Below are 26,410 nucleotides of genomic sequence, written 5' to 3'. Positions count from 1 at the left end.
GGATGCTGAAGATGGAATACAGGAAAGATGTGTAGGGACAGGAACGTTCAGCTGGAGTTTGTAGCCAGTCTTAGCTAGGGATAAGAGCACACTGTTCCTCCATTCAGCCAGGTATTGACAGATAAGTAAATGGAAGATCTTTATCTGGGATGCCTAGGGACTCCTGTCATCTGAGGCTCATGTCTACAGCCTCACTCTTTCCAGCCCTGAAAAGATTGTGTACCCTAAACTCTAGGCCAAGGCTCTGTGCATGGGATGCTATCATACTCACAGAGCAGCTCAGTGATGCTATTATACTCAGGGGCTACAGTGTCAGAGGAAGAAAGACGAGTTAACTAAAAGGCCTACACTTGGAAGGTTTTAGAAAGTCTGTGGATTGGATCCATGACATTGGATAAGGATCCAAGGCAAGAGAACTTCTGATAATCAGAATCTGTGTTTGCCAAACTGAGTCAGTTGTGTTAGGAAAAGGGAGATGGGAGAAACCTGCCATTTGCAGGATGTGGGAGTAACTATATAGGCCCATATTCTACATGCCTAAATATATAAATGTGCTAGTATGTATATATATGTTTATATAGATGTATATATATGTTCACTAGCTTCTTTGAGAGCACAACCCCAATGACCTAACTTCCTCTGGTTAGGGCTCATTTCATGTTTTGGTTACCTCCCAATAGTGACATGCTAGGGACTAAGCCTTTTGTGTGGAGGCCATGGAGGAAATCCCAGTCACAAACTACACTGCTCTCGATCCAGATTGGGGGCTGCCGACACCTGAAATCTAAGGTCATATATAGAATGTTCTAGAACGTGGAGAGGGCATGTCCCTTAGACACAACAGAAAATTAACCACTTGGAATTGGAGCATAGGCTCAGGAGGTCAGGATGGGTATCCATGGCAGAAGTTATTCGAACATAGTTCATTCGTTCGTTCGTTCCTTCCTTCCTTCCTTCCCTTTTCCCTTCCTTTCCTTCGTTTTTTCCATTCCCTCCCTCCCTTCCTCCATTCCTTCCTTCCCCTTCCTTTCCTTCCTTCCCTTTTCCATTTCCTTCCGTCTTCCTTCCTTCCTTCCTTCCTTCCTTCCTTCCTTCCTTTCCTTCTCTTTTCCATTCCCTTCCTTTCTTTCCCCTTCTCTCCCTCCCTCCCTTCCCCCTTCCCTCCTTTCCTCACTCCCTTCCTTCCTCACTTCCTTCCTTCCTTCCTTTCTCCCATTACTTAAACTACTCTTCCTCCTGATTTAACATTTTAGTTTTTAGTAGCCTGGCTTTCAAAGAACTCCACGTTCTTCTTTGCTTGAAGAAGTGAACGTTACCATGACCTCACACTTTAAACCCTCTTGCTTCATTCAGTCCCTCAGGTGCTGCAGTGACAGGCCTGCAGGAACACGCGTAGCTTCAGGGGCTCTTGTTCAGGCTTCTCCCAAGCTTGCTCAGTATGAACTTTGCTCCCAGAAGTCACCTTGCCTCTTGCCTCACATGCTGGAAACCCTGGGTTCAAACTCTAGAACTGAGGGAAAAAAAAATCACTTTAGCCATAGGGATCTTTCAGGACTTTGCAAGTAGAGGATTGTTCCTTGCAGGCAAACTCACCTCCTTTACAGCCGGGGTGATAAGGGGCATGCCTAAAAGCTGACAGGTCCCAGGCACTACTCAGCTTTCTTAAGCAGATAAACAAAAGGATCGATTATCTAATGACAAATGGAGAAGAGTTTTCCGAAGACAGTTACAATGGAAGGATAGTGATTTTCCAGTGGCTCCAGAGGGCAACAGTTTATCAAGGGCTGTTTAGATGCATCTAAACCACTTTAGGACTGAAGCAGAGCTATTTAAGATGCCCTCCCTTGCCTGGGTTTTCTCCTCGGGACGAGCTTCAGATTATTCCATTTATTAAAAGCAGAAGTGTGGAAGAATCAGAGGTCACACTCATGAACATTGTGGGGGAAGATGTGCTCCAACGGCCATCCTACCTGTGGACTCAGCAAGGTCCCTCTACTATTTACTGGCAGATTATAAATTCCTTAGTGTCTTTGGGCCCTTTTCTACCCCTGTGGGGGGGGGGAATTTTTTTTTTAGTCTCCACCGTGACTTAGAATACCGGAAACACACACATACACACACCACCTCTAAGAGAATACTGGAATCTTTGAGTGTTTAATTTCTCAGGAAGTCCACAGATAAATGTGACAGTTAAATTACAGGTTTTATCTGAGATGTCAGAGACTAACCCTAGGCCCATTTGTACCACAAGATGCATGCCCAGGACTTGGTATCCAACACTGGGGTGGATTTTCTGTCGCTTTCTCTTGGATACATATATAAAATTTTCAAAAAAAAAAATACAAGTGATCTAAAGAAGGCAGTCAGATAGTTTTCAGCCTTGGGATCTGAATTGAATCGGTGAGTTGCTTATCTCACCTAGCTTTACTCCTAGTATGTAGACATTTGAGGACCATGTTCACCCTCCAATTCCCTCTACCCCCGCCCCCCATTTCTCTCCTAACTGTTTTCCTCCACGCCTCTCTCACTCCTTCTTTGCTTGTTTGCTTGCAAATTGAGTCTAATTTGTGTTGCCCTTATTATCGTGGTATGGGACCAACTGCTGGAGCTTTGGCAAGCTATCGGTGACCACACCCTCGATGAAAGTGACTGTCTTTTTCAACCAGTCATTGCCTGTCGCTGTTCCTCAGATAAGGTGATTAAGCAACTGGAAAGGAGAGGTAGAGGTGATCTCTGCGGCCTTGACAGGTTCCACGGCTTTGATAAATTCGGAGATTACTTGAGTATAGATATGATCTCAAACCAACTTCCTCTCAATGGAAACAAACCCACACTGAACCCTGCAACAGCGAAAATGTGTCTGATACTACGGTCATTTCTTTGAATCCACAGAATACGGGGAAGGTCGGATTCAAGATGTAGTATGTTGCATTCGGCTGTGGCGCTAAATGGGATAGTCCGGACTTAAGACATCTTGCATTGCCTCCAACCCCCAACCACCCACAACAGGCCAGAGATGTGCTGGCTCAAACCAGGGGAGCTGAAAATTAGGCTTCGGTTGACCTAGTACAAATAGTCCCCAATAAATGGATTAAAAGGTTCTTTGCTTTTCCCCCATCTGCCTTTTATAACTACCCTCTTGTTCTAAGCTCCTTTGACACCCGGGTCCTTAAATTCTGCTGGCTCTACAGAGGTGTGGATGCATGGCGCATGGGAAGGATGAGCAAGAAAGCCAGCTAAATCCTATGCTTAGGGATGAATAAGAAATCCTTAGAGGCCAGGGCCAACAAAGAGCCTGATGCAGGAGAAGCCAACCCGGAGACCCCGGAGTCCCACACCAGCCTTCAGGACCGCATCTGGTGCGCCTGGCGCAGGGCGAAGTCCACGTCGCCGGCCCCACTGTGGCTGGACCCCCCAAACCCCAAAGCCTGCGCTCACTTGCAACTCCCGCCCCAGGGGCGGTGCCGGGAACAAGCGGCGCCTCCGCCGGTCACGTGGGGGCCGCTCCACCGGGCGGCGCTGTAGCTTCCCGATCGCGCTCTCCCAGCGCCGGGGACGCGGCGTTCGCGCTCCCGCCCGAGCTGCGGGGAAACGGAGACAAGGAGACGCCTTCACCTCCGGCTCCCCGGCCCTGCGCCCGCAGCATGCCGGCCGCGGAGCCGAGCGCCGCCCTCCTCCTGCAGCTCGCGGAGGTGACGCCGCCGGCCTCCGGACCGCCGCTGCGAGGGTAGCGGGGCTGGAGTCGGCTACCGAGGCTCGGCGAGGCGGGCGGAGCTGGAGGAGGAGCAGGCATCCTCCGCGGCGCGGCGGGCGGCGGCCCTGCTGCCCGGCGCGCCCATGGCCCAGGAGCACGGAGAATGCGAGCCGCGCTGCGCGGCCGCAGCCCAGCTCCGAGCCGCTTGCCCGGAGCCCCTCAAACCTGCCTGCGTCGCTGCCGCCCCCCAGTTGCGGGCTCCCGGCCACCGGCTGCGCTAGGACCCACGGCCGCCGGCCGCGCAGGGGTGGTGGCCCGGGAGCCGCTGGAGCTAGAGGGCCCGGGGGCTGGGCGCCCGCCGGAGTCCAGCGCGGCATGCAGCTGCGGGCTCCGGTACCGGCGTGAGGGTTGTCCGCGCGGGGCCCCGCCATGGCTGGCCAGGACAGTGGCAACCTAAAGACGGTGAGGCTGTGGCGGGACGCCGCCCTGAGAGCCAGGAAGCTGCGGAGCAACCTGCGCCAGCTCACGCTCAGCTGCCCCGGGGCCGGAGGCGACCCACTGGAGTCCCCCGACGCCCCCCAGCTGGTGCTGCCGGCCAACATCGGGGACATTGAGGTGCTGAACCTGGGGAACAACGGCCTCGAGGATGTGCCTGAAGGTCTGGGGTCAGCTCTGGGCAGCCTTCGCGTCTTGGTCTTGCGCAGGAACCGCTTTGCCCGGCTGCCCCCTGCGGTGGCGGAGCTAGGCCACCACCTTACCGAACTGGACGTCAGCCACAACCGGTTGACCATCCTGGGAGCCGAGGTGGTGAGCGCCCTGAGGGAGCTGCGCAAACTCAACCTGAGCCACAACCAGTTGCCAGCCCTGCCTGCGCAGCTGGGTGCCCTCGCCCACCTGGAGGAGCTGGATGTCAGCTTCAACCGGCTAGCGCATCTGCCAGATTCCTTCTCCTGCCTCAACCACCTTCGGACCCTTGACGTGGACCACAACCAGCTCACCGCCTTTCCCCAGCAGCTGCTGCAGCTGGCTGCCCTGGAGGAGCTCGACGTCTCCAGCAACCGGCTGCGAGGCCTACCTGAGGATATCAGTGCCCTGCGTGCCCTCAAGATCCTCTGGCTTAGCGGGGCCGAGCTTGGCACGCTGCCCAGCGGCTTCTGCGAGCTGGCCAGTTTGGAGAGCCTCATGTTAGATAACAACGGGCTCCAGGCTCTGCCGGACGAGTTCAGCCGTCTGCAGAGGCTCAAAATGCTCAACCTCTCTTCCAACCTCTTCGAGGAGTTCCCCGCTGCGCTGCTGCCCCTGGCTGGTCTGGAGGAGCTCTATCTTAGTCGCAATCAGCTCACCTCAGTGCCCTCTCTTATCGCCGGGCTGGGCCGGCTTCTCACCTTGTGGCTGGATAATAACCGCATCCGGTACCTGCCAGACTCCATTGTGGAGCTGACTGGCCTGGAGGAGCTGGTGCTCCAGGGCAACCAGATCGCTGTGCTGCCGGACAACTTTGGCCAGCTCTCCCGGGTAGGCTTGTGGAAAATCAAGGACAACCCACTGATTCAGCCCCCTTACGAAGTCTGCATGAAGGGGATCCCTTACATCGCAGCCTACCAGAAGGAACTGGCACATTCGCAGCCAGCCGTGCAGCCCCGACTCAAGCTGCTCCTGATGGGCCACAAGGCTGCAGGAAAGACCCTGCTTCGACATTGCCTCACCGAGGACAAAGTGGAGGGAGGGCAAGGTGGAGGGGACAAGGAGAAGAGCTACCTACCTTTTCCTCCCCTTGGTAGTAAGGGCATCGAGGTGACCAGCTGGACAGCGGATGCTTCCCGGGGCTTGAGGTTCATTGTGTATGACTTAGCCGGTGATGAAAGCTATGAGGTGATACAGCCCTTCTTCCTTTCCCCTGGAGCCCTGTATGTGCTCGTGGTCAACTTGGCCACCTATGAACCTCGCTGCTTCCCTACCACCGTGGGCTCCTTCTTGCATCGGGTGGGTGCCCGGGTGCCTCACGCTGTGGTGTGTATTGTAGGCACGCATGCGGACCTGTGTGGGGAGCGGGAGCTTGAGGAGAAATGTCTAGACATTCACCGACAGATTGCCCTGCAGGAGAAGAACGATGCAGAGGGCCTCAGCCATCTAGCCAAGGTGGTGGATGAGGCCCTGGCTCGGGACTTCGAGCTGCGCTCTGCCAGCCCTCACGCAGCCTACTATGGTGTTTCAGACAAGAACCTTCGGAGGCGCAAGGCCCATTTTCAATACTTGCTTAACCACCGGCTGCAGATCCTCTCGCCCGTGTTGCCCGTAAGCTGCCGGGACCCCCTCCAATTGCAACGCCTTCGAGACAAGCTGCTCTCTGTAGCTGAGCACCGAGAAATCTTTCCCAACTTACACCGAGTCCTGCCTCGATCCTGGCAGGTACTGGAGGAACTGCACTTCCAGCCACCTCAGGCACAACGACTGTGGCTGAGCTGGTGGGACTCTGCCCGCCTGGGCCTGCAGGCAGGTCTGACTGAGGACCGGCTCCAGAGTGCTCTTTCCTACCTGCACGAGAGTGGCAAACTGCTCTATTTTGAGGATAGCCCAGCCCTCAAGGAGCATGTCTTCCACAACCTCACCCGCCTCATTGACATCCTCAATGTCTTTTTCCAGAGAGATGCTTCATTGCTGCTGCATAAACTGCTCTTAGGGACCAATGGAGAGGGGGAAGAGGAGGGGGAAAGTTTCCCCACTATAGCAGTGCCCAGCCCGGGTCAGGACCCACTCCGGGCCACCCAGCTTCATCATTATGTGGAAGGCTTTTTGCTGCATGGGCTTCTGCCAGCCCACATCATTCGGTTGCTGCTTAAGCCTCATGTCCAGGCCCAACAGGACTTGCAGCTCCTGCTGGAGCTGTTGGAGAAGATGGGACTCTGTTACTGCCTCAATAAACCCAAAGGCAAGCCTTTGAATGGCTCCGCGGCATGGTACAAGTTCCCATGCTACGTGCAGAATGAGGTGCCCCATGCAGAGGCCTGGATTAATGGCACCAACCTAGCCGGGCAGTCTTTTGTGGCTGAACAGTTACAGATCGAATATAGTTTTCCCTTCACCTTTCCACCTGGATTGTTCGCACGTTACAGTGTCCAGATCAACAGCCACGTGGTGCACAGGTCGGATGGGAAATTTCAGATCTTTGCATATAGAGGGAAAGTTCCTGTGGTGGTGAGTTACAGACCTGCCAAGGGGGTCCTGCAGCCCGACACCCTGTCCATTGCCAGCCATGCGTCACTACCAAATATATGGACCGCATGGCAAGCCATCACCCCTTTGGTAGAGGAACTGAATGTCCTACTTCAGGAATGGCCTGGACTGCACTACACTGTGCACATCCTCTGTTCTAAGTGCCTTAAGAGAGGGTCGCCAAATCCACACGCTTTCCCAGGTAGGCGGAGAGGGTGTTTGGGAATTTCTGATGGTTTGTCTTATGTTGTGTTTTGGAGACTTTTGTTTCTCGTGTGGCATGAGTGTTTCTGTAGTCTCATAGACTTTCCAGGAAAGCCTTTCAAGGTAAATGAAGGGCGGTCGGCCAGGTGAAATGCTGCCACGAGCATCATTCTCTTCTAATAGAGAGTCTCAGACTGCCAGATTCACACATTTCCAATTCGCCTTTATTGTCCTATGCAAGCTTGCCGCATTTGCGGAAGGCAATCTTAGGTGACCGCACAGAGGTCGGAGGAGTGTGACATTAGACCTGTCTGAGCCTCCATTCTCACAGGCATTAGACACAGATTGATCAGAGGGAGGAGCCTGGGTCTGTGTTGGGGGTCATATTCTTTTGTTTAAAGTCTGTGTGTAACCAGCAAGTTAGAGTTAGGACTGGCTTTTCCCGAGAAATCCAAAGAATGTTCTGTAATCAGGGTGAGTGATGGCTGAGTAGTCAGTCTGTAATGCATGCCTGCCTCTTGAGAGTGCAGACTTGACCAGCTCCAGAGAGAGAGAGAGAGAGAGAGAGAGAGAGAGAGAGAGAGAGAAGGGGAGGGGAGGGGAGGGGAGGGGAGGGGAGGGGAGGGGAGGGGAGGGGAGGGGAGGGGAGGGGAGGGGAGGGGAGGGGAGGGGAGGGGAGGAGAGGAGAGGAGAGGAGAGGAGAGGAGAGGAGAGGAGAGGAGAGGAGGACTCACTTGTCTGAAGGGAGTTTCCTCTGATGTTTCTTGGTAACTTTGAGCTCTGTAGACATCGTAAGATAGCTTCTTGGAAAAGGGGGCTTTCCGAAGGTGGTTTTTAAGTGAGGGAAGGGAAAGCAAAAAAAAGAAAAAAGAAAAAAAAAAAAAAAAGAAAAGAAAACCCAAGAGCCTCCTAGGGTGTGTTTCCCAATAGTTTTTTTTTTTTCCTTTTGTAAACAGTTATAGGTGAATGAGAGAATTAGAGGACTAAGTTGTTTAAGCTTTAAAACAAACAAGCAAGCAAACAAGGAACCTTCATTTTCAAACCCATTTTAAAGGTTCAGTAACCCTGAAGAACAGGAGGTCTGGGCTTTCCATCTGCCCAGCCTCCTCCCTATCAGCATAGCCTCGCCATCCTCACTCATCACTCTCTGCACAGGACCAGTCAATCTGCTCTATCCCTCCACCCTCAGGAGCGAATCCTGAATCCTTGCCTGGAATTTCTGGCTTATATTAGTGATCCCTCTGGGTGTTTATTCTTGAGGGTTTGAGCAATTGCATAATGAATGACACGTGCCCATCATTGTAATCTAGGGTAGTTTCACCACAGAGAGAGAGAGAGAGGGAGAGAGAGAGAGAGAGAGAGAGAGAGAGAGAGAGAGACCTTTGTACTCCTTTATCTGTCTCTTCCTACCAGTCTTGGGAGCTCCTAGTCTTTTTACTGTTCTGTCTGGGAGCTTTCCCACTCTCTACCCTTGGTTAATTAGTCTCAAGCCTTTTCCTTGAGGCTCTTTAACAGCTGATTTGTGTGCAGTCCCCTGGTCAATAGCATTACAAGCATCCTTCGCACAGACCCTGTAACAATAGGGTGGCTGAGCCCTTCTCACCTTGGTCCCCCCTCACCCAGGGTAGGTTGAGGCGTGGTGAATGGGAAGAGTGAATGCCACTCTGATCTTTGTCTTAGCCCGAGTGGCAGCTTGTCACAGTGCCGGAAGGAATAGGATACCCAACGTTTCCGAAGGCAATGTCTGCCCATTGCCCTAGATCTACGCTTAATTCTTCAGCGTGAAAAAAGCCACCATACTGGATTACCAGTCACTGGAGCCAACCATTCTGTGTGATTATCTGGTATCTTGTCAACCAGTCCCGACTTGGAGGACGCCTCAATGTGTTTGCCATTGGATTTTATTCACGGAAGGTAAACACCTTCCTTACTGTGTTACTAAGCTGTACAAAGGGATGGGGAGCCCTGCACTCCCAAGGGTTCTCAACTGAGAGTTCTCTGAAACCAGTTCTTGCTCAATGCAGAGGTGGAGCGTGAATTAAATTGGTGCCATACACGCCAAAGGGAGGACATAGGTTATTGAACGAGGACCAGTTGGGGCTGAGGAATTCTGCTAATAAGACAGCGAGCCTGGTATGATTTCTACCTTCGCCTCCTCTTAGAAGTTTTCACTTTTGTTGCATAGGGAGATGGCTAGACAATAAGAGGACCCAGCTTGTTTCTCCATTTGCCTTTTTCCATTGCAGCCCGGGCTGACAATACAGCTTATAAGGAAGACGTTACTTTCCAAAGTTGAGAAAGGAAAAGAGAAGAATTGTAAGAACACACATCTATATTGAGAAATACGCCAGCAGTATTTTTTTTATAACATGCATGGGATGTTTCTACCTTATTTATGAGAGAAATGTTATTTTTTAAAATTTGTTTCAGCTTATACTTTTACCCCTAAAGTAGCAAAGAGATCAGAAATATTGGGAAGGCTGACAATATTGTATTTTTCTTTACACTGTGACAACAACAACAACAACAAAAAGAGCAAGATTTTTTTTTATCTCTCTCTCTTTTTTTTTCTGGGATGCCCAGCCTACATTAGTAACTGTCATAATCCTGAAAGATCTGCTAAGAACTACAAGTAATGAAATCTAGAATGTCACAAGGGAGAAATGATAACATTATTCGCTGTTTGGTTATGAGAGGACATACCCTTAGGTAACTAAAACACGTTTCAGTCCAGCAGAAGTTTTAGTCTCACTGTGTAGCTTTCTGTCTTTCTATGGAGTCCTTCGCTTTTTAGGGACAGAAAATTGGAGACTTCCTTTTACACTTAATTAAAATATCAAGTTCTCTTGTTAAATTCACAATTTTACATACAATGGTTTAAAAACTGATTTTTTTTTTAAGTTTCTTTTTTTGTTTTTGTCTCCCATGGGACATTAAGTGCCATTTCCCATGTTGCCTGGTACCATTCAGCTGAAGCATTCATCCCATTAAAACCTTTTAAAATGTTCTTATATGGAAAACCCACTCTGACCTTGCCCAACTGCATTTTCTGGCAAGAGCTACTTAGCTGGCGGAGTGATGCAGAGCTGGAGTTCTCTTGCTTTAATTTTGGAGATCCTTAGCTAGCAACCATGGGTTCAAAATTTCTCCTGGACGAGGCTCAATCACACTGTCAACGAGATTAGAGATTTTATTTAAGATTTATTTATTATAGATTTTATGTAAGACAATTGGGCTGATATACGAGCGTGTGTTAAGTAAAGACTTATTTATTTATTTTATCTGTGTGGATGTTTAGTCTGCCTGCCTGCCTGTCTGTCTGTCTGTACAGAAGAGGATGTGGGATGCCCAGGAAATGGAGTTACAGACAGTTGTTAGTGGCCATGTGGGTGTTGGGAATTGAACCCTGGTACTCCAGAAGAGGGACCAGTGTTCTTAACTGCTGGGCCATCTTGCCAGCTCTCCAGAGTTCTTCCAGAAACTGAAGACAGGTCTGTAAGATGATGAAATGTTGCTGCAGCTCACCAGGTAGAGGCACTTGTCTTGCGATCCTAGACACCTGAGTTCCATCCCCAGAACACATATAAAGGTAAAAGATCAATCAGGCTTCCATACATGTGCTGAATTGTGTGTGCACACACAAACACAATCATTTTTCAGACTATCGCTGGGCGTGGACTCCGCCTATATCCACCACCCTCTTCCATTCCTCCCCTGTAATTGGTCCTGGGCTCTCATTCCCAGAGTTCACTGTTCTTCCTATTGGGATGTTTATTCATGTTTTTCTTCTCTTCTGCCAGTATCATTTAAACCAGAATGGTCAGCCTCCTGAGGTTGGCTGACATGGCGGGCTCAGTGGCTACCACATTGGACCACAGCAAGACTGCAGTACATTGATAACATTTCAGCAATCAAGTGACAGCTTTGTGGATTTGAGTTGGAAGAATATATCTTAGTCTAAGTGACTTTGAATATAAGTTTTCACTTATATTCAAATATTTACCCTCCAAATTATGAGTGGTAATTTTAAACAAGGAGAAAGCAATCCAGTAAGCTTAATTATCTGGTTTTCCTTAATTCTGGCCACGTGCATTCACACAGAACCTTTCCATATCTCAAAAGCACTTTGCTCTGTCATTTCCTTTTTGTACCTAGTGTCTGACTGTGTGTAACCTGTCTTACTTTGTATGCCTGTCTGACAGTGTGCACCTGTCTAACTGAACCTACAGGTCTGAATGTGTTTGCTGGCCATCTTGCTACAATGTGTGCTCATATGACACTGTGTGTCCTACTGATAGTATGTTGCCATGTGATGGTGTATGTCTGTCTGATAGTGTGTACCCATCCGACTGTGTGTTTGTCTGGCTATGTGTACCTGTCTGACAGTGTGTGTCTATCTGGTGTACATATCCAACTGGCTGCGCCAGTCTGACTGTGTGCTAGTCTGACTGTATGTCTTGGTCTGAGTGTGTTTAAGTGTCTGATGGTACATATCTGTCTGGTGCTTAGCATATCTCTCTGTCCCCAGGAGTGGTTGCATATGTCCTAATTCTTTCTTGTTTAGACTGTTCACTTGCTTCCTCTCAGCAGAGACCTGCCTGAGGCTTTGTGCTCCCTGGAAGCCTCTCTGGTGCTCCTTGGGTGGCTGGTGCTTTGTATGAAGAATCTCTTTGTTGTACTGTCAGGTTCCCAGGTAGTACCGGATGGTGATCCTGCCTTGGCATGCATCCTCCACTCAGATGTCCCAGCTCTCCTGTTGGGCCTGGACCACGGCACTTGCCCTTGAATGGGGCCTTCATTTTGACTACTGAAGCGGAGCAAAGTTCTTGCCTTATTATATCTAAATTTTACAATTACTGGAATCTGAGCATGACCTAGTTGCTCGGATTGAATTAAGTCATTGTTTTTGGACTCCACAAAGCTTATTCAATATCTTTTTTAGCTTCACTGTATTAATATTGATGCCCCCTGGGTTTTTATTTTTCATAAACAGGCCGTGTTGAACTGGGTAGGACTTCGCTCTGCATAAAAAGAAAATAAAAACCTTAATAATGTAGTAAGAAAAAGAAATGCTGTGCAGAATCCAGTTCAAAGACTGGGGCGGTCTACAGAGGGCTCGAATTAGTTTAAGTTATAGGAGTCTCTGCTTTCAGTTCTAGGGTGTACCGTGCTCAGGTACTTGAGAATGTCCCAGAGAAAGGTTTTTTTGTTTGTAACTCACAGTTTATGTGATGTTCTGCCTCCTGCTTCCCTCGATCCCTGGTGCGCCTGGCTCATCCTCTTTCTCTTCAACTGATATCTAACATGTGGATGGGCGACCTCAGGGATGTTTGGGGAGATCTAGGCAAGGATCTAGAATAATAGAGCTTGTCCTGTGGCTGGGAGGAAGTGCCAGGTTTTGCAGTTGCACAGGAAGAGGTGTGTGGGAAGGGCCAGTTCTGGATGTTTCTGGTAGTTTTCCCTGATTTGGCTCTTAATTTTCGTCTCCCCATAGGGAACACCTTGATGAAAGACTCGGCAGCCATCATTAGTGGACTTCTGTTTGAGTTGTTGAAAACCGTGGCAAGTGCTGGCCAAGTCTTTACCCTCTCTTGTCACCTGCAGCTCCGTGCCAGTCTCTATGGAAGCACATGGGAAGGTCTATTGAGGGCAGACTCAGCCAGCCAGCCCTTAGGTCTCTCAGGCTCAGACTTTCTGACATGAAACCAATTGCTGGGAGTTTGGGGTATTATTTCGTCTTTCTCTGGGGGTTGGTGGCCTTTCCCTCACAGGAAGTGAAAGCACACTGGTACACATTCTCTAGTGCTGCTCTGGCCTTAGTGAAAACTGCCTTCTTCTCTTCGGAAGGGCTGATAGGCATTTCAGTCACCCACAGAACGCATGTGACCAGCTCATGGGACTTGAGAGACTTCCCCCCACCACACCCCTCCTCTGAGGAAAGGCACTGTGTCTCAGGGACTCTTCTTTTGCCTTCTGACGTTTCATGGCAGCCGGCTGGGCAGCACCGGAAGTGGCTGAGCGGGTGGGAGGGACTCCACGGCCATCATTTCTGAGGGATCAAGGCACTGTGTTATCTCTAATTTCTTGCAAGTAGGTTTTGGATTGTTTCTGGTATCCTCTATCTGCAAGTGTATACGTCGAGGTTTACCATGGGACTTTTGTTTCTTGTTTGTGTTCTTCCCCTTTGCAGACAAACTCTCACAGAAATAGATGGAGAGGTGACAGATGGTCAGGATACCTCGTTGAGTATGTAGGAGTTGACTGCCTAAAGCCTTCTGCTACCCGACCTTACGTTTAGTCCCCTAGAGCACTGGTGATTCTTCCTCCCAAAGCTGAGTTCTCTTAGCTCTTCCTCCCCTGATTGGCTCATACCTTCCCCATTTGGGGGTGGGGGGAGGTTCAGTGACGGAGGAACATGAAGCCATGATTGGTGGAAGTGGAATGGATCCAGGAAGGCAGATTTTTCCCCCCAGTGGCTTTACCTTCTTCCAGGCAATGTTGCTTCCCAGAATTCCACCCTGGGTTCAGCCTATTGATTGGAGATCAAGGGAAAGACCCTGGTGAAGTGGCTGACTGGGGTATAGACAAGCCCATGAGTGGCTGACTGTGGTATAGACAAGCCCATGTGTACTGCATAGTTGGCAGCTGCATCGATAACAATTCCCAGATATCCTTGCCAGCAGGCTGACTTATTTGTAGAGAATGAGAAGGAAAATTTTGGAGTTATTTTTATTTTTGGCAGTAAGTGCTCAAAAACCATTTATTTCTTCAGTGTAATGTCCTTGCTGGAAACACTGAGGCTTAGTTTTGTGTGTGTGTTTTTTTTTTTTTTTTTTTTTGTTGTTTAAGTTTGGTTTCTTTAAAGAATAAATGAGGGATACGTCCCTGAGCAACAGTTTTCTCTCTAACAGGACACCCAGGAAAGGATGAGAATACAAACAGCAAGGATCATAGTGGGGTGTGATGGACAGGGTCGCCAGAGGAGCCAGGCAGCTTTGTTGGACGCCAGATGCCTACAGGCTCTCCCTGCTTGCTTCTGGAAAGTTCCTTCTGCTCCAAACCTTGGCCTTGGGCACCCAGGCTATCCCCACTTCCTCTCACAGTCTGTTCAATGGCACTTGCTAGCAGAGAATGTTTTGGGGTGCGGTGGCTTCATGAGTCAAGTGCTTAGTGTGGCTGCCCTTGCTGCTCTTTGCTTCTTGTGCCTCCTCCTCTCCCCCTTCTCTTTCTCCCTTCTCTTCCCCTACCCCCTTTTTTCCCCCTTTCCCTCTCCTCTGTCCCCTTCTTTCCCTCTCCCTCCTCCTCCCTCCCTTTCTCTTCCTCACATCACCCTCCTCCTCTCCTCCCCTCTTCCTCCTCCTCTCAAGGTGAAGTTTATCAAATGTAAGATCAACCATTTAAAAGTGAACAACTCACTGGTATTTCCTACCTTCACAGAACTGTGCGAGCATGACCTTCGAGCCAAGTGCTTGTGTGGGCAAGGAGCACCAAGGCAGGACTGGGCCTCCTCCCTGGGATGGATTGCTCGGGAATTCTTCCACCTGGTTCCGGTGCCAACTTCCTTTGTAGGGCATGGCTTAAGAGTAGGAGTTTGGGTGTTTCCTCGTTGACTGGGCATCTCTCTCATGGCCATATTGGGATCCTCTTGTTAGAGTTAGTGAGTATGGCAGGTAGTGTGTGTGTGTGTTCACCCACACGTGGCCCACATAGGATGACAAAGATCACCTGAGAGAGAACGAGGCTGAGGAACTACTATTTTCAACATAGAGCTTTTACGATTTCTTTTGTGCATTTTGAGTGATAAGCCCAGAGTGCTTGTTCCTTAGGCCACAGATAGATAAGCTAGTAAAAGTTGGGAATATCTCAATATTAGGATCTTAATGACCACACCAGACAATTTACCAGCTTGAGTCTGTCACCTTTGAATACCTTCTCTACACAGACAGCTGAGCTGGCCTGGGAGTTTTAGGAGAATAAAATAAAATGCACTCAGTTGGCCATGGGGGTAGGGTCTTAAAGTGATGACTTATGGTATCTGACCATCTAGAGATAAAAATCGTTGTGTGTTTGTGAGATGTCTGGCTTCTCATTTTTCTAGGGGTAAAAAAAAAAAAATCCGGGCATTTAGAGAGAAACTACTTGATGAGGAAGAATAGGTAGAAAGGACTGCCCACATCCCTTGCTCCGGTGGACTGAGAGTCTGAATACTTTGTTGCCTGAGGGAACGATGGTACCACCAGCATCACACAGCATCGACACCAGCATCATCACCAAGTCTTTCCGAACCCTTTCAAAGGTGATCATCCCTTTTGAGGAAGAGAATGTGCACGCATGACCTTCGAGCCAAGTGCTTGTGTGGGCAAGGAACACCACAGCAGGGCTGGGCCTCCTCCTTTCAAAGGTGATCATCCCTTTTGAGGGAAAGAAAGTGCCCTTTCTTCTAAGGATCACTGCGTTCTTGGTTATTTATTTGCTCCTCCTTTGGAAGGATCAAGGCCATGGATCATTTTCAGACTCTGAAGACAGCGCCATTTACAGTGGGTGTTGCCAGGCATGTGCGACTGCAGCTTATAGGTTTCTTTGTTGAGGGAGGCTCTGTTGATGCTTTCCGATTATTAGCCTATTAAACATGGAGAGATTCAAAGCGTTAAACAGCTCAGATCCTCCCCGCTCCCAGGATCCTGCATCATCTCAGATCCTCATTGTTCCCAGGATGAGTCATGTGCCCTTGACGTGGTGTTAGAACTATATGCTAGCTGTAGTGAATTAGGGGGAGTGTGGAGCGCAACCCTTTACCCCTCCCTTGTTGGAAAAGAGAGAGCTTAAGAATGGTTGTGGAAGCAGTGGAGAGGTGGCTCAGTGGGTAGTGTGAGGACCTGGGTTAGGATCCCAGTGCCCACGTAAAAAGCCACTTGTCTTAGCACGCAGCTGCAATCTCAGCAGTGAGGAGGCAGAGAAAGGAAGATCTCTGGGATTTGCTAGCCAGCTAGTCTTGCATACACACTCATACACACACACACACACATGCAATATACACATGCACATGCATGTCATCATATCTATGTTTTTTTTAGTAAAATCGAAATATTTTTACACACTGGTCAGTCTACTGTTGTTAGGGATATGGTTGGAGGACACCAGGAGGCTGAGCCTATGCCGAGTTTTCAGCACACTCAGAGGCTTCAAGTGGGTGATCTCATTCAGATCCCTGGTAACCCCATGAGGTAAGGGTCGCTGGGCCCTCGATTTTACGGTGGAGATTAGCTTTAGCCAGTAAGTGACTTCCATCAGAGCACTCTGGGTTTGCTCTAGCCTTCTGTTCATCTCTCAGAGGGGTTAGCTCCTTCGCTGGCAGCCTGCGGAGAATGCCTTCCGTATATCACTAATAGCTGGACTTGCAGTGTGGAGTCAGCAGAGATCATGGTCACGGGTGGGAGCCACAAGGAAAGTGTGCCATTACTACTACTACTACTATTACTACTACACACACACACACAAATGCATCCCATAATAAGAAACAAAATTAAATTAAGAAGAAAAAGCAAGGATTTTTTTTTTTTAACAACAGTAAAACTGAACCATTCTAACACACTGTACACCTGCAGGGCCACTCCTTAGCTGAGTGTTAGAGGTAGTTGCCAGGTGACCACAGGAAGAAGGAAGTGGGAAGTGGATCTCCGTAGGTGAAGGGGGCTGAAGGCCTAGGTGGGCATGATGGAGATGGTGTGCTCAAAGCATTTGACATTTAGGAGTTATGATAAGGAAGGGGACTCTTTGTTTGAATGACATTTCAAGACCAGACATCTTTGGTAGGGACTCCTGATAGCCCTTGAATTAGACCATCGAAGCCCTGTTCCAGCATAGCCTTTGCCACCGGGCAACGCTCTGCTGAGCCCTGGAAGACATTTGCAGTGGTGACAGTGTTTCAGATGATCTGCATGGGACACAGTGTCCAAGTGTGACCACTTTGTCTAGGTCAGAGTACAGGGAAGAAAGGGTCGTTGGTTATCCCCACAGCACGATGGCTGGATGCCTCAGTAATCCATAGGACTGTATGTGAGGACATTGATTTTCCTCACTGTCAATCTTACCATACCAACCCCCGAAAAAAGCAATTTGAACTTAACACAATTATTGTTTAGCTGTGAGCCCTTTACATCTCTACTCTCTTGATGTATTGCTTGTAACTCTAGAGTAAATGAAAGTACAACTTTAATTATTTTTGCTTCTCAGTACCCTAGTCTATGCATATCATTCATCTGGGTGTAACTGAGTTCAGGAAGCCAGGGCTTCTTGCATTGATCTCTCTGTTACTACTCAAGTTTCCCTGTCTTTGCCTCTCACTTTACCCAAATAGACTCTGTTGCCCTTTGACTGAAACGCTTAGAAGTTCAGGATATTAAAAAAAAAAAATGCTTTGCATTCTTTCTGCTTTGATTTGAAACATAGGATTTATGTTGCTTCTTAAAGTGGAAACATTCTGGGCTGATAAGATGGCTCAGTGGTAGAGGTGATTGCTGTGTAAGCCTAAAGACCTGAGTTCGATCCCTGGAACCCAAGTAAAAGTGGAAGGGGAGAGTGAGCTCCACAGGGGACATCCTCTGATTTCTGTATTTATGCTGGAGTCTGTACCCCATCTACTGCTGCTGCTGCTGCTGCTATTACTACTACTACTACTACTACTACTACTACTACTACACACACACACACACACACACACACACATCCAATAATAAGAAACAAAATTAAATTAAGAAGAAAAAGCAAGGATTTTTTTTAACAACAGTAAAATTGAAGCATTCTAACGCACTGGTCAGTTGGTTGTGGATGGCTAGGCTCTGCCGTTGCAGCACCTCAGCTGTGTGCCTTTGGGAGTCACAGGAGTTTTGTCCTGTGGGGTGGTCCCAAGGGATGACTTAATGCACATGTAGATGCTTCGTGCAGGATTAGAACTCGGAAGAGTTCACCTGCTGCTGGGACGACCATTTTCCAGAAGACCCGAACTTTCAGATGTGTATTTGTGAACCTGATAAACCTGGAGGTAAAATCCTCCTCTTCTTCCATCTCCTCCTCCTCTTCTTCCTCCTCTTCTTCCATCTCCTCCTCCTCTTCTTCCTCCTCTTCTTCCATCTCCTCCTCCTCTTCCTTCACCTGCTCCTCCTCCTTCTTATATATAGTGGGGGCATGACATAGTTCAATCTTAGAGAAGCCAATTTCCCCCGTATTATACCAGACATTTGGCGGGGAAAGGGGACAAACATCACTCATAGCCGGCCTGTTCCATAACCAGTCCGCTGTTTCTCTTAGCTCCTCCTTTAAGCTTAGGTTCTTAAAATAGGAATTTAGCTCACTGTATAAATGATTTAAATATGGATTTTTTTCTAAAAAAATAAGCTATTATCCACCACATTTCAGGGACTTTCTAACTGAGCAGTAAGGGTGAGTGCTTACATGATAGTTAGGAAGGCTGTTTTTGTTGTTTATTTAACAGCATTCCCTTTGCTCAGCCATGTGAACACTTCACTTGCCTTTGATTGTAATTCTGTGATGAACTTTTCTCTATTTTGCTGGTGTTTTTTTTTTTTTTTTTTTCCTCTGTGCTTTTGAGACTTTTGCCAGGAGGTCCTGAAGCTTGTAGCAAACCTACTGTTTCAGCCTTCAGAGCATTAGGATTATAGGGCCTGAGGTTGTATTTCTTTGTGAAAGTTTTTTGTTTGTTTGTTTGTTTGCTTTCTTTTCTGTTTGGAGGTCCTGAGCTTTCATCATCATTCACCAACCTTATAGACAAAAGAACATAGCAGAATTGTGTGAAAACTGAATCCAGGGTTGCGCGTGTCATTGTATTTACGCACAGGAGCAGCTCTGTCCTCGCATCAGGGGTACAGGCACCCCTCAGATGTTCCTTTGTACAGCCTCGGGGACATTTGGAGCAGCCCATGGGGCAAGGCTGTATGTAGCATTCCTGCAGGAGGGCGCCTGGTCTTTGTAGCTGCAGCAGATGGGCAGGTGCAGGAACTGCAGTGCTGCCATGGCAGTTGGTAGGGTCTGTGTCCAATGTAGGAAGGCATGTTGCAATAGTTTGGGCATTTGGGCAGCCGCTCCCAAGGTGGGATCATGGAGTGATAGGCAGGGAATGCCATGGTCTCAGAGCGTGTTTGTACAACTTTCCTGCTACCTGTCAGATCCCTTCCCCAGGCTTCCCTTCTTCAGGCTGTCATCCTAACAAGGCACTGATATTTAATGGGAAACAGCACCTCGCCGGTGACTCAGAGGTCTAATTAGTAAGGATGTTCACTCGAATGTATGCTACCTAATTCCGACGCCAGTTTTCTGAGTTTTCAGATACTATCTGGCATCGTCTTACTGGCTGTCCATGTAGAATTAACTCTTCACATGTCTTTATTGCATTTACAACCTTTCCCCAGCTTGTTTGGCTTTCTGATTTTCTAAAAATTCTTGATTTAGGTTTAAAATGTTTCACTACAATTGACTTCTTAGGAGAAGTGAAAATCCGTACGTAATGTTATCGCAGAGAAGTCACACCATGATTCTTTGCTCCCGGGACTTTACCAATAAGAAAGTATGCATAGTAAATTCAATAGCAGGAACCACGCCCACCATCATCAATCTCTCTTCTTTTGATTTGTACAATGTTTCTTTGGGTATATTTCAGGGATGATAAAACGTGTGGTTGCGTGTATCCAACCCAAAAGGGGTGATGTCTGCTTGTTCTGCACCTTGCATTTGAGCACTTAACAAATATTTTGGGGGCAGTGGGGGGGATTTGAGGGATGGCTCAAAAGGAAAGAACCAGTATGACTCTGCCAGAGGTCCTGAGTTCAATTCCTAGCACCCACATGAGGCAGCTTACAACCACCTGTACCTCCAACTCTGGGTAGATCCAACATCTCTGGCCTCCCCAGACACGTGAACTCAGGTGCACATATCTGCACGTATATACTATTTAAAAAAAAAAAATCTGTGCTTTGGTAATGCTGCCACAGTAGCAGTTTGTAAACAATCCCTCACATATACATATTGCATATATGTCCGTGGCCTATCTCATGATACTCTGGTCTTTTTTCTACTGTTTCGTCAGCCCGTGCTGACAGACCTTTGGTCTCTTTCATGCTGTTCTCCATGCTGTTCCCTAGATTTTAAGCTAAGGAAGTTTTCTCCCTGTCAGAAGTTTAGCAATGAGCTTCTTTTAAAAAAAAAAAACCTTTTCCGGTTTATCATGCTTTCTTTGTGTTCAGAACACTCTGGAGGCGCAATTAGTGGGAATGGTGGGTCAGGAGAGAGGCTTGGGAATGCAAAAAGCTCAGCTTTGTGATTTAAAAGGAGGTAATGTTTCTAACTGGCTGCCGTGATGCATGTTGGAATGCTATTGCTTTGAGCGTAATTACTCTTTTCACGGCTTAATTCATCTCTTATTGTGTGATGCGGTATTTAGACATAGCCCTAATTACAAATCTTGCATGTTTATAAATACTCGAAGATTACTGATCAAAACAAGACCTCGGCAGAGAGAATAATGCTTGGTCCGTGTAAGAAATCAATGGAAAATAATTGGTGGTGAGCCATGTTCCACTGATTCAGAACACTGCCTCTGCCTCTCTGCCGGTGGCAGGGTGGCCAGTCTGTCCCTCACGTTGCCTTTCGAGTTCCACTCCATCATATTTTTAGACCTAAGCTTGATACAGAATAGACAGAGCCAGTACCGGACGTCTGGTTTGGAATGGGTCTAACCTAGTGCACTCAAGTGTTTGCCATGGGATTAAATTGAATTAAATTCTGTTCTTGTTGTTCCTGTGTTTCGAAGATCACTGGAAGCCAACAACATCAGACTCGGCTTCTTCAAATCGGTCTTCACCATATGTTCTTTAGAAATCTTTCCCCTCGCCCTGATCAGTGCACAAATCACTGCAGATAGTATGGAGGGCCAGGGTGGCTCACATTGTCTCTGAACATGCCATGAAAATATACATATTCAATGCAACACTCTACGTTCATGGCATGGCTGAGGTGACTTTGATTCAAGTATCACTCATGAATTGCATGGGAAGTACTAAAAAAAGAAATGTGATTTTTCCAAAATACTTCAGTGCCAAAACTGGTTCCCCTGTCTGCTGAGAACTTGGCTGTTTTGTGCCCTGGGATACAGCGGGGAGGGAAGGGGGAGCTTTAGAGCTCTCAGTAGCATACATCTGTCCCTTTCCCTGACATGGCTGGTACCCAGATGGCTCCTGAGTGGCACAGCCCTGGTAGTCTCTTTCACTATCCCTCTCTTGGATGAAGCAGGTGTTCTTTTCAACTTATTTCACGTCTTAAAGCCTCTGCATTTCCTGAAATACAAACAGAAAGGGCTCGGCTTTTCCCTAGTTACTATGTTGCTTCTGTCCTCTCTTCTTGGTATAAGGGAAAGCAGGCAGGGGTACTGGTTGTCTGTTTGGTCATTTCAGGAATGTGGCTTCTGGCCTTGGCTCTGATTCAGTGTAGCCAGCCAGCATTTCTAGCAACAGTCCTCACCTCTGCAGCCTCTCCTGGAGCTCTGTGGATGCGGCTGAGGTTCTCCGGAACATACTGCAGTCATGCTTAGCCAAACAGGAGGGCTGGCTGCATCTTGGTGATTACTAGAGCTGTTAAAATTCTCTCACCTAGCCAAAACAAACAAACAAAACCAAAAATCCCCAACAACAACAACAATAACACCCCCCTCCATAAACCCAAAATGGAACAGGTGACTGTTTCCAGGACCAGATAAATTGCTGTGTCTCCAGCCTCAGGTGTTCTGTAGGCAGGAAAAAGCTGCAGGGTCCAGATCCTCAAACCACCCATCTTTTTACAGTCCATAAACCTTCTGATTTACAGTGCCATTTGTGATGCCAGACACGCTTATTCATGGGGGATCTCCATTGAGATCATAACTCACTAAGAACCAGAGAGGAAGAATGAGGAGGTAGAATGGTGTCCATTGTTCTTTGTTAGAAAAGAACCCCATTCTTTGGCCGTGGACAAATATTTGCCTTTGAAGAATCTGGTGGTGTGTCGGTGGCTTTGTTCACAGCCGTGCATGAACACATGCTTTCTTGCCTCTGAGGATGCTGAAGCATGCGCTCCATGGATCATTTTATGCTTGGAGCCTGGCTGTGTGTTAGCTGTGCGCTGAATAGCTCTCTGCTTCATCCCTCCCTCTGGCCATCACCCGTCCTCTGACCCAGATCATTTCTGTAAAGGATCTGATCTTTGTATGGAGTTCACATGGTTTCCTAGGGAAGTTGACACAGAACAAGTGTCTCTCTTACTGCAGCCAGAGATGAGAATTGCTGTATAGTTTTCTTGCTTTGTGTGAGAATGCAGCACCAGGGAAAAGAGCCATTCCTTGTTTCCTTTCTGTTTACACGAAGTCCAAAGCCACGGGCTGGGACCTTTAGGAAACTACTTGGCATCTGAAAGTCTCAGTTTCATCTGAAACTGAGAGGAAAATTCTCTCTGTTCCAAAGCCTTCGCACCGTGTCGTTATGTCCTTAGAGGTCGTGAGGATTAAATAAATGAATAGGCATCCAGGCTCTAGTACAGTTTCTATTACATGGTAAACACTCAATAAATGTAGGCTATGATTACTGTGATCTTTGTTCACAGATAAGTAACACTGACACTTGAGAGGGCTAAATATCTTGGGCGTACAGCCGTAGCAGAAGCCAGGCTGTCCCCCAGAGCCTACAATCTTTGTGATCAGAAAAACAATAGCTTCCACCTGTCAAAAGTGGGGGATTAATCGAAGGAAGAATGAAATGACGTGAGAAATGCATGCGGTTGTTGTAGAGACTGGACTATGATATGGGCTAGGGCTCTGTAATGATAGGTTACAGGCAGCTTAGGCAGTGTCTGAGGAGAGTAAGGTGGCAGCTGGGGAAGAGGAGTAGGCAGTAAACAGCTACAGTGCTCTGCAATCAATTCCAAGGCCTTTGGAGACATGAGAGGCCTGAGGAAAGCATCCATCTGGAGCCAGGTGGGCAGGGCAGAAAAAGACCTCCAGAAAAATGCCTGCCTGCAGCGTTTCACAGTGCTCTGTGGGGAAGATGAGGGTTGCAGACATGCTAGGAGCTTAAGGATTCAGTCACCAACACCTCTGTGATGTGAATGTGGTATGTACGTGTTTTATTTATTTGGTGAGAAGAGAACTCTTGGCAGCTCCATCTAATGTTAAAATAAGACCTGGTGATTTTTTTCCCCGTGAGTGGAAGTTGGTATTGAACAGTCAACTGGAACTGCTGGGTTTGCATTTTGTAGATGCTCTGCGAGGAAGATGGATTAGAACGGAATGAGAATGAAGTCCAGTGGCTACTCGTGCTCATTCAGACGGAATGAATAGAAAAGGCCCCAGAGCATCCCTGGGGACCAAGGATACAGAGTCCAGGATGCTAAGAGGGCAGACCTGAGCTCTACTGAGTCTTCTGACCCTGGGCACAGTCAGGGCCCTCTCTTCAGGCTTCTCTTTAACTGTCCTTAACTGTCATGTCAAATGCCAGACCCTTTGATTTGAGCATACAGCTCAGGATCAACTTTGACCACTGTGAGATGAAAACTGGGCCATTTATTTAAAAAAAAAAAACCAGAAAAGCGGAAGTGATCTGATAACATTGGTCTCCACAGGACTGCTGACCTAATTGGTTTATTTAGGGTTATTAGCCTCCCTGCTCTGATGGATGGCACATACATTCCGGAAGATTTATGGTCTTAGGTTTGTAAGTGGTCCTATGTCTTAAAACTGGCAGGTTCCTATGGAAATAAGAGACTTTATAAATAGTATCTGCTAACTTTTGCCCGATTTAAGATATGGAAAGGATAAATGATGTTGATGGCTGCTCTCTTAGCATCATGAATTATGTATGGAGCAGGCTGCTGCGGTTCTTTATGGCTGCCCAGAGCCAGTCTTTTGTTCTATCTTTTTTGAGCCATGGTGCTTGTAAAAGAGGAGGTCAGATCAAGTGCATTGAAGGAGTCTGTTTGGGGTAGGGTCATCCGGCTGCTGTCTAAGTCACTGTGTTGTTTTTGGTTTTGTTTGTTTGTTTGTTTTCCCATCATCAGATTTGGGGCGACTGGGAGGAGGGGCCATGCGCTGTTCACTGCTGTGGGTTGGGCTAAATGGACTCCAGAGCTGGCATGCTCCTCATTCCCTTAGGAACTTCTAACTCTCCCCTGTGCCCTGACCAACCTCTGTATCCTGTATGCAAAACCAGGGCGGATTGTAACTAGTTTCTCACCTAGGAACTGAGACAATGTATCTAGGGTCTTCTAGTGCAGCCATTTTTTTCTCTCCATGCTGGGTGAAGTTAGAAAGGATTTTAAGATATGTGAAGTACAGAGCCAGTCCGATTCTCTTTACTTTATTCTTGCTCTCAAAGCGATCTGAGTCACCAAAGGCTTAAAAACATCTCCCACACGACAGCGGCGATGACTGTAAATTGAATCCACTTGTGACTTGCCGTGGAGAGGGAGTTTCTTTAGTTATTCCCTCTATATAGAGGAAGCTACTACCCAGCCGGCTGTTGCAGGTGTCCTCTGTAATTAATTGGAAGAGCCCCACCCGTGCATCTCATCCTGGGTGTGTCGTCCCATCTTCCATAAAATGGTCTAAATCAAAGATCCAAGTTGTTGAAAGTGACCTTAAATTGAGGGGAGCCCACAACTTGTGGGCCACCTCTGTTTTAGAAGTATCAGTCTGTCTCCAGGGGATGGTTGAGGCATTTCTCAAAGCAATACTATACTCATTCAGCATCCGTTTAAAATATCCTTTGAAGTGTTCATTGTGGGTGTTTGGTTCATACTGGGTTTAAAAAAATTTTTTTAGCAAGACTAATTAAGTTAGTTTCTTGATGAAGTGATGTAGCATTCTGCTCCTATAATATAGGAAATGGGATTGGAGGCAGAATTTAAATGGGCAGATTGTAGCTGTCCGGATATTGATTCTTTCTGGCCTGTGCTCACTCAGCTAGAGTTTACTGTGGCCTTTCAGCCACTGGCCATTAGCAGGTCCGTCTTTGGAACCTTCCCTCAAGGACTTGGGTTCAGGCTGATCAAGACCGGCAAGGCTGTGACACAGTGCAGGAGATCAATAGACCAAGTGCCAGAAGAGTTCAGAGGAACAAGAATGCTTCTGACTGGAGGGGGCCTGAGAAACCAATGTTCTGTTGATTACTGGGGAGAGCATGTGGGAATAATGATCTTTTTTCTTCTATAGAAACCATCGGGTCCCTGGGTTTTTAACCTGTCATTAACACTGTATGGTCATTGCTACTTTTGAGTCATCATTGCTCATTTAACTGTTGTATTACATTTGAAATCCTGGGGTCATTAATAATAAAGGAGTAGAAAAACTGGTGATTGGAAATGATTTTCTAAGGGAACCCCAGTGAGTGCATGGGTCCTTTAATTTTTATATCATACCAGTAATGCTTATTGTCCTTATCCTAGCAATATTGAAAAGCACACTTTCAGGTGTGTGGGATTGTATCCTTAACATGTGCTATTAAAATATAGCAGAATGTTGACATGGAAAAGAATTTACCAGGTCTCTGTGTATTAATCATGTGATTTTAACGGCCATGGATTTATCGAGTTGGAGTTGTATTCTCTTTAAGACCAGTCTTGGAGTGCTCAATCCATTTGCTTTGTCATCTTGTTTTCTTTTGCTTCCCTTCTGTGGACAGAGCCGAACTATACACTCAAACCAGACCATGCCAGATCGTCTCTCTGTTTTCCTGTGTCATCTTTTACGTGTATATTATTTCCAAGTGATGAGATTCTGCCTTACAAACTGTCTTGTATCTCCGTCTCTGTATAGATATATCCCATCCTTTATCCAAACTGCCTTGTGTGTCTGTGGCTGTGGATGTCATGTCCCCATCCTCCAAAGATGGGGACAGCCTCAGTTTCTTGATCCCCGAGTTCATATCATGACTATTTACAAACTGTCCCAGATAATTGCTTGTTAGAGGAGCTCATAAGAACAGAGCGATCCAAGTAGTGAGAAGACATATTCCACCCTACCCCTGCAGTTATGGTCAGCGAGGCAGTCCCTGCCATGTGACAGTATTGCTCAGTGTCACTTGGGACTATGGACCTTCTTGCCAAGTGTAAGACTCCTTCTTGCTAGGTAGCCATCAATATCTCCGTCAGCTCCCATTTCAGTGGCCATGCCTTATCTCTGAAACAGCAGTCACTGTTAGAAAGGGACAGACACAGTATCTGCGGCAGGACTGACACTCAGGTGGCTGTGACCATGGGCCAGTCTTA

The 26,410-nt window shown here is 47.6% G+C and overlaps 1 protein-coding gene across 2 annotated transcripts in view; it reads left to right on the top strand.

Moving 5' to 3' along the window:
* Positions 1–3,541: 3,541 nt before the first annotated feature.
* Positions 3,542–26,410, top strand: part of Mfhas1 (multifunctional ROCO family signaling regulator 1) — a 91,777-nt gene continuing 68,908 nt past the window's right edge. The window contains exon 1 of one of the 2 annotated variants that reach the window (XM_085844020.1): positions 3,542–7,109. In XM_085844020.1, coding sequence (XP_085700146.1) covers positions 4,124–7,109 — 2,986 coding nt within the window. In that variant the 5' untranslated portion in view covers positions 3,542–4,123. The remainder of the gene's footprint in view (positions 7,110–26,410) is intronic. The other variant, XM_021169562.3, reaches the window with a different exon arrangement.

This window comes from Mus caroli, unplaced genomic scaffold (assembly GCF_978045245.1).
Source record: "Mus caroli unplaced genomic scaffold, Mus_caroli_1 scaffold_10, whole genome shotgun sequence".
NCBI lineage: Eukaryota > Metazoa > Chordata > Mammalia > Rodentia > Muridae > Mus > Mus caroli.
This window is presented reverse-complemented; position numbering and strand designations above follow the sequence as displayed.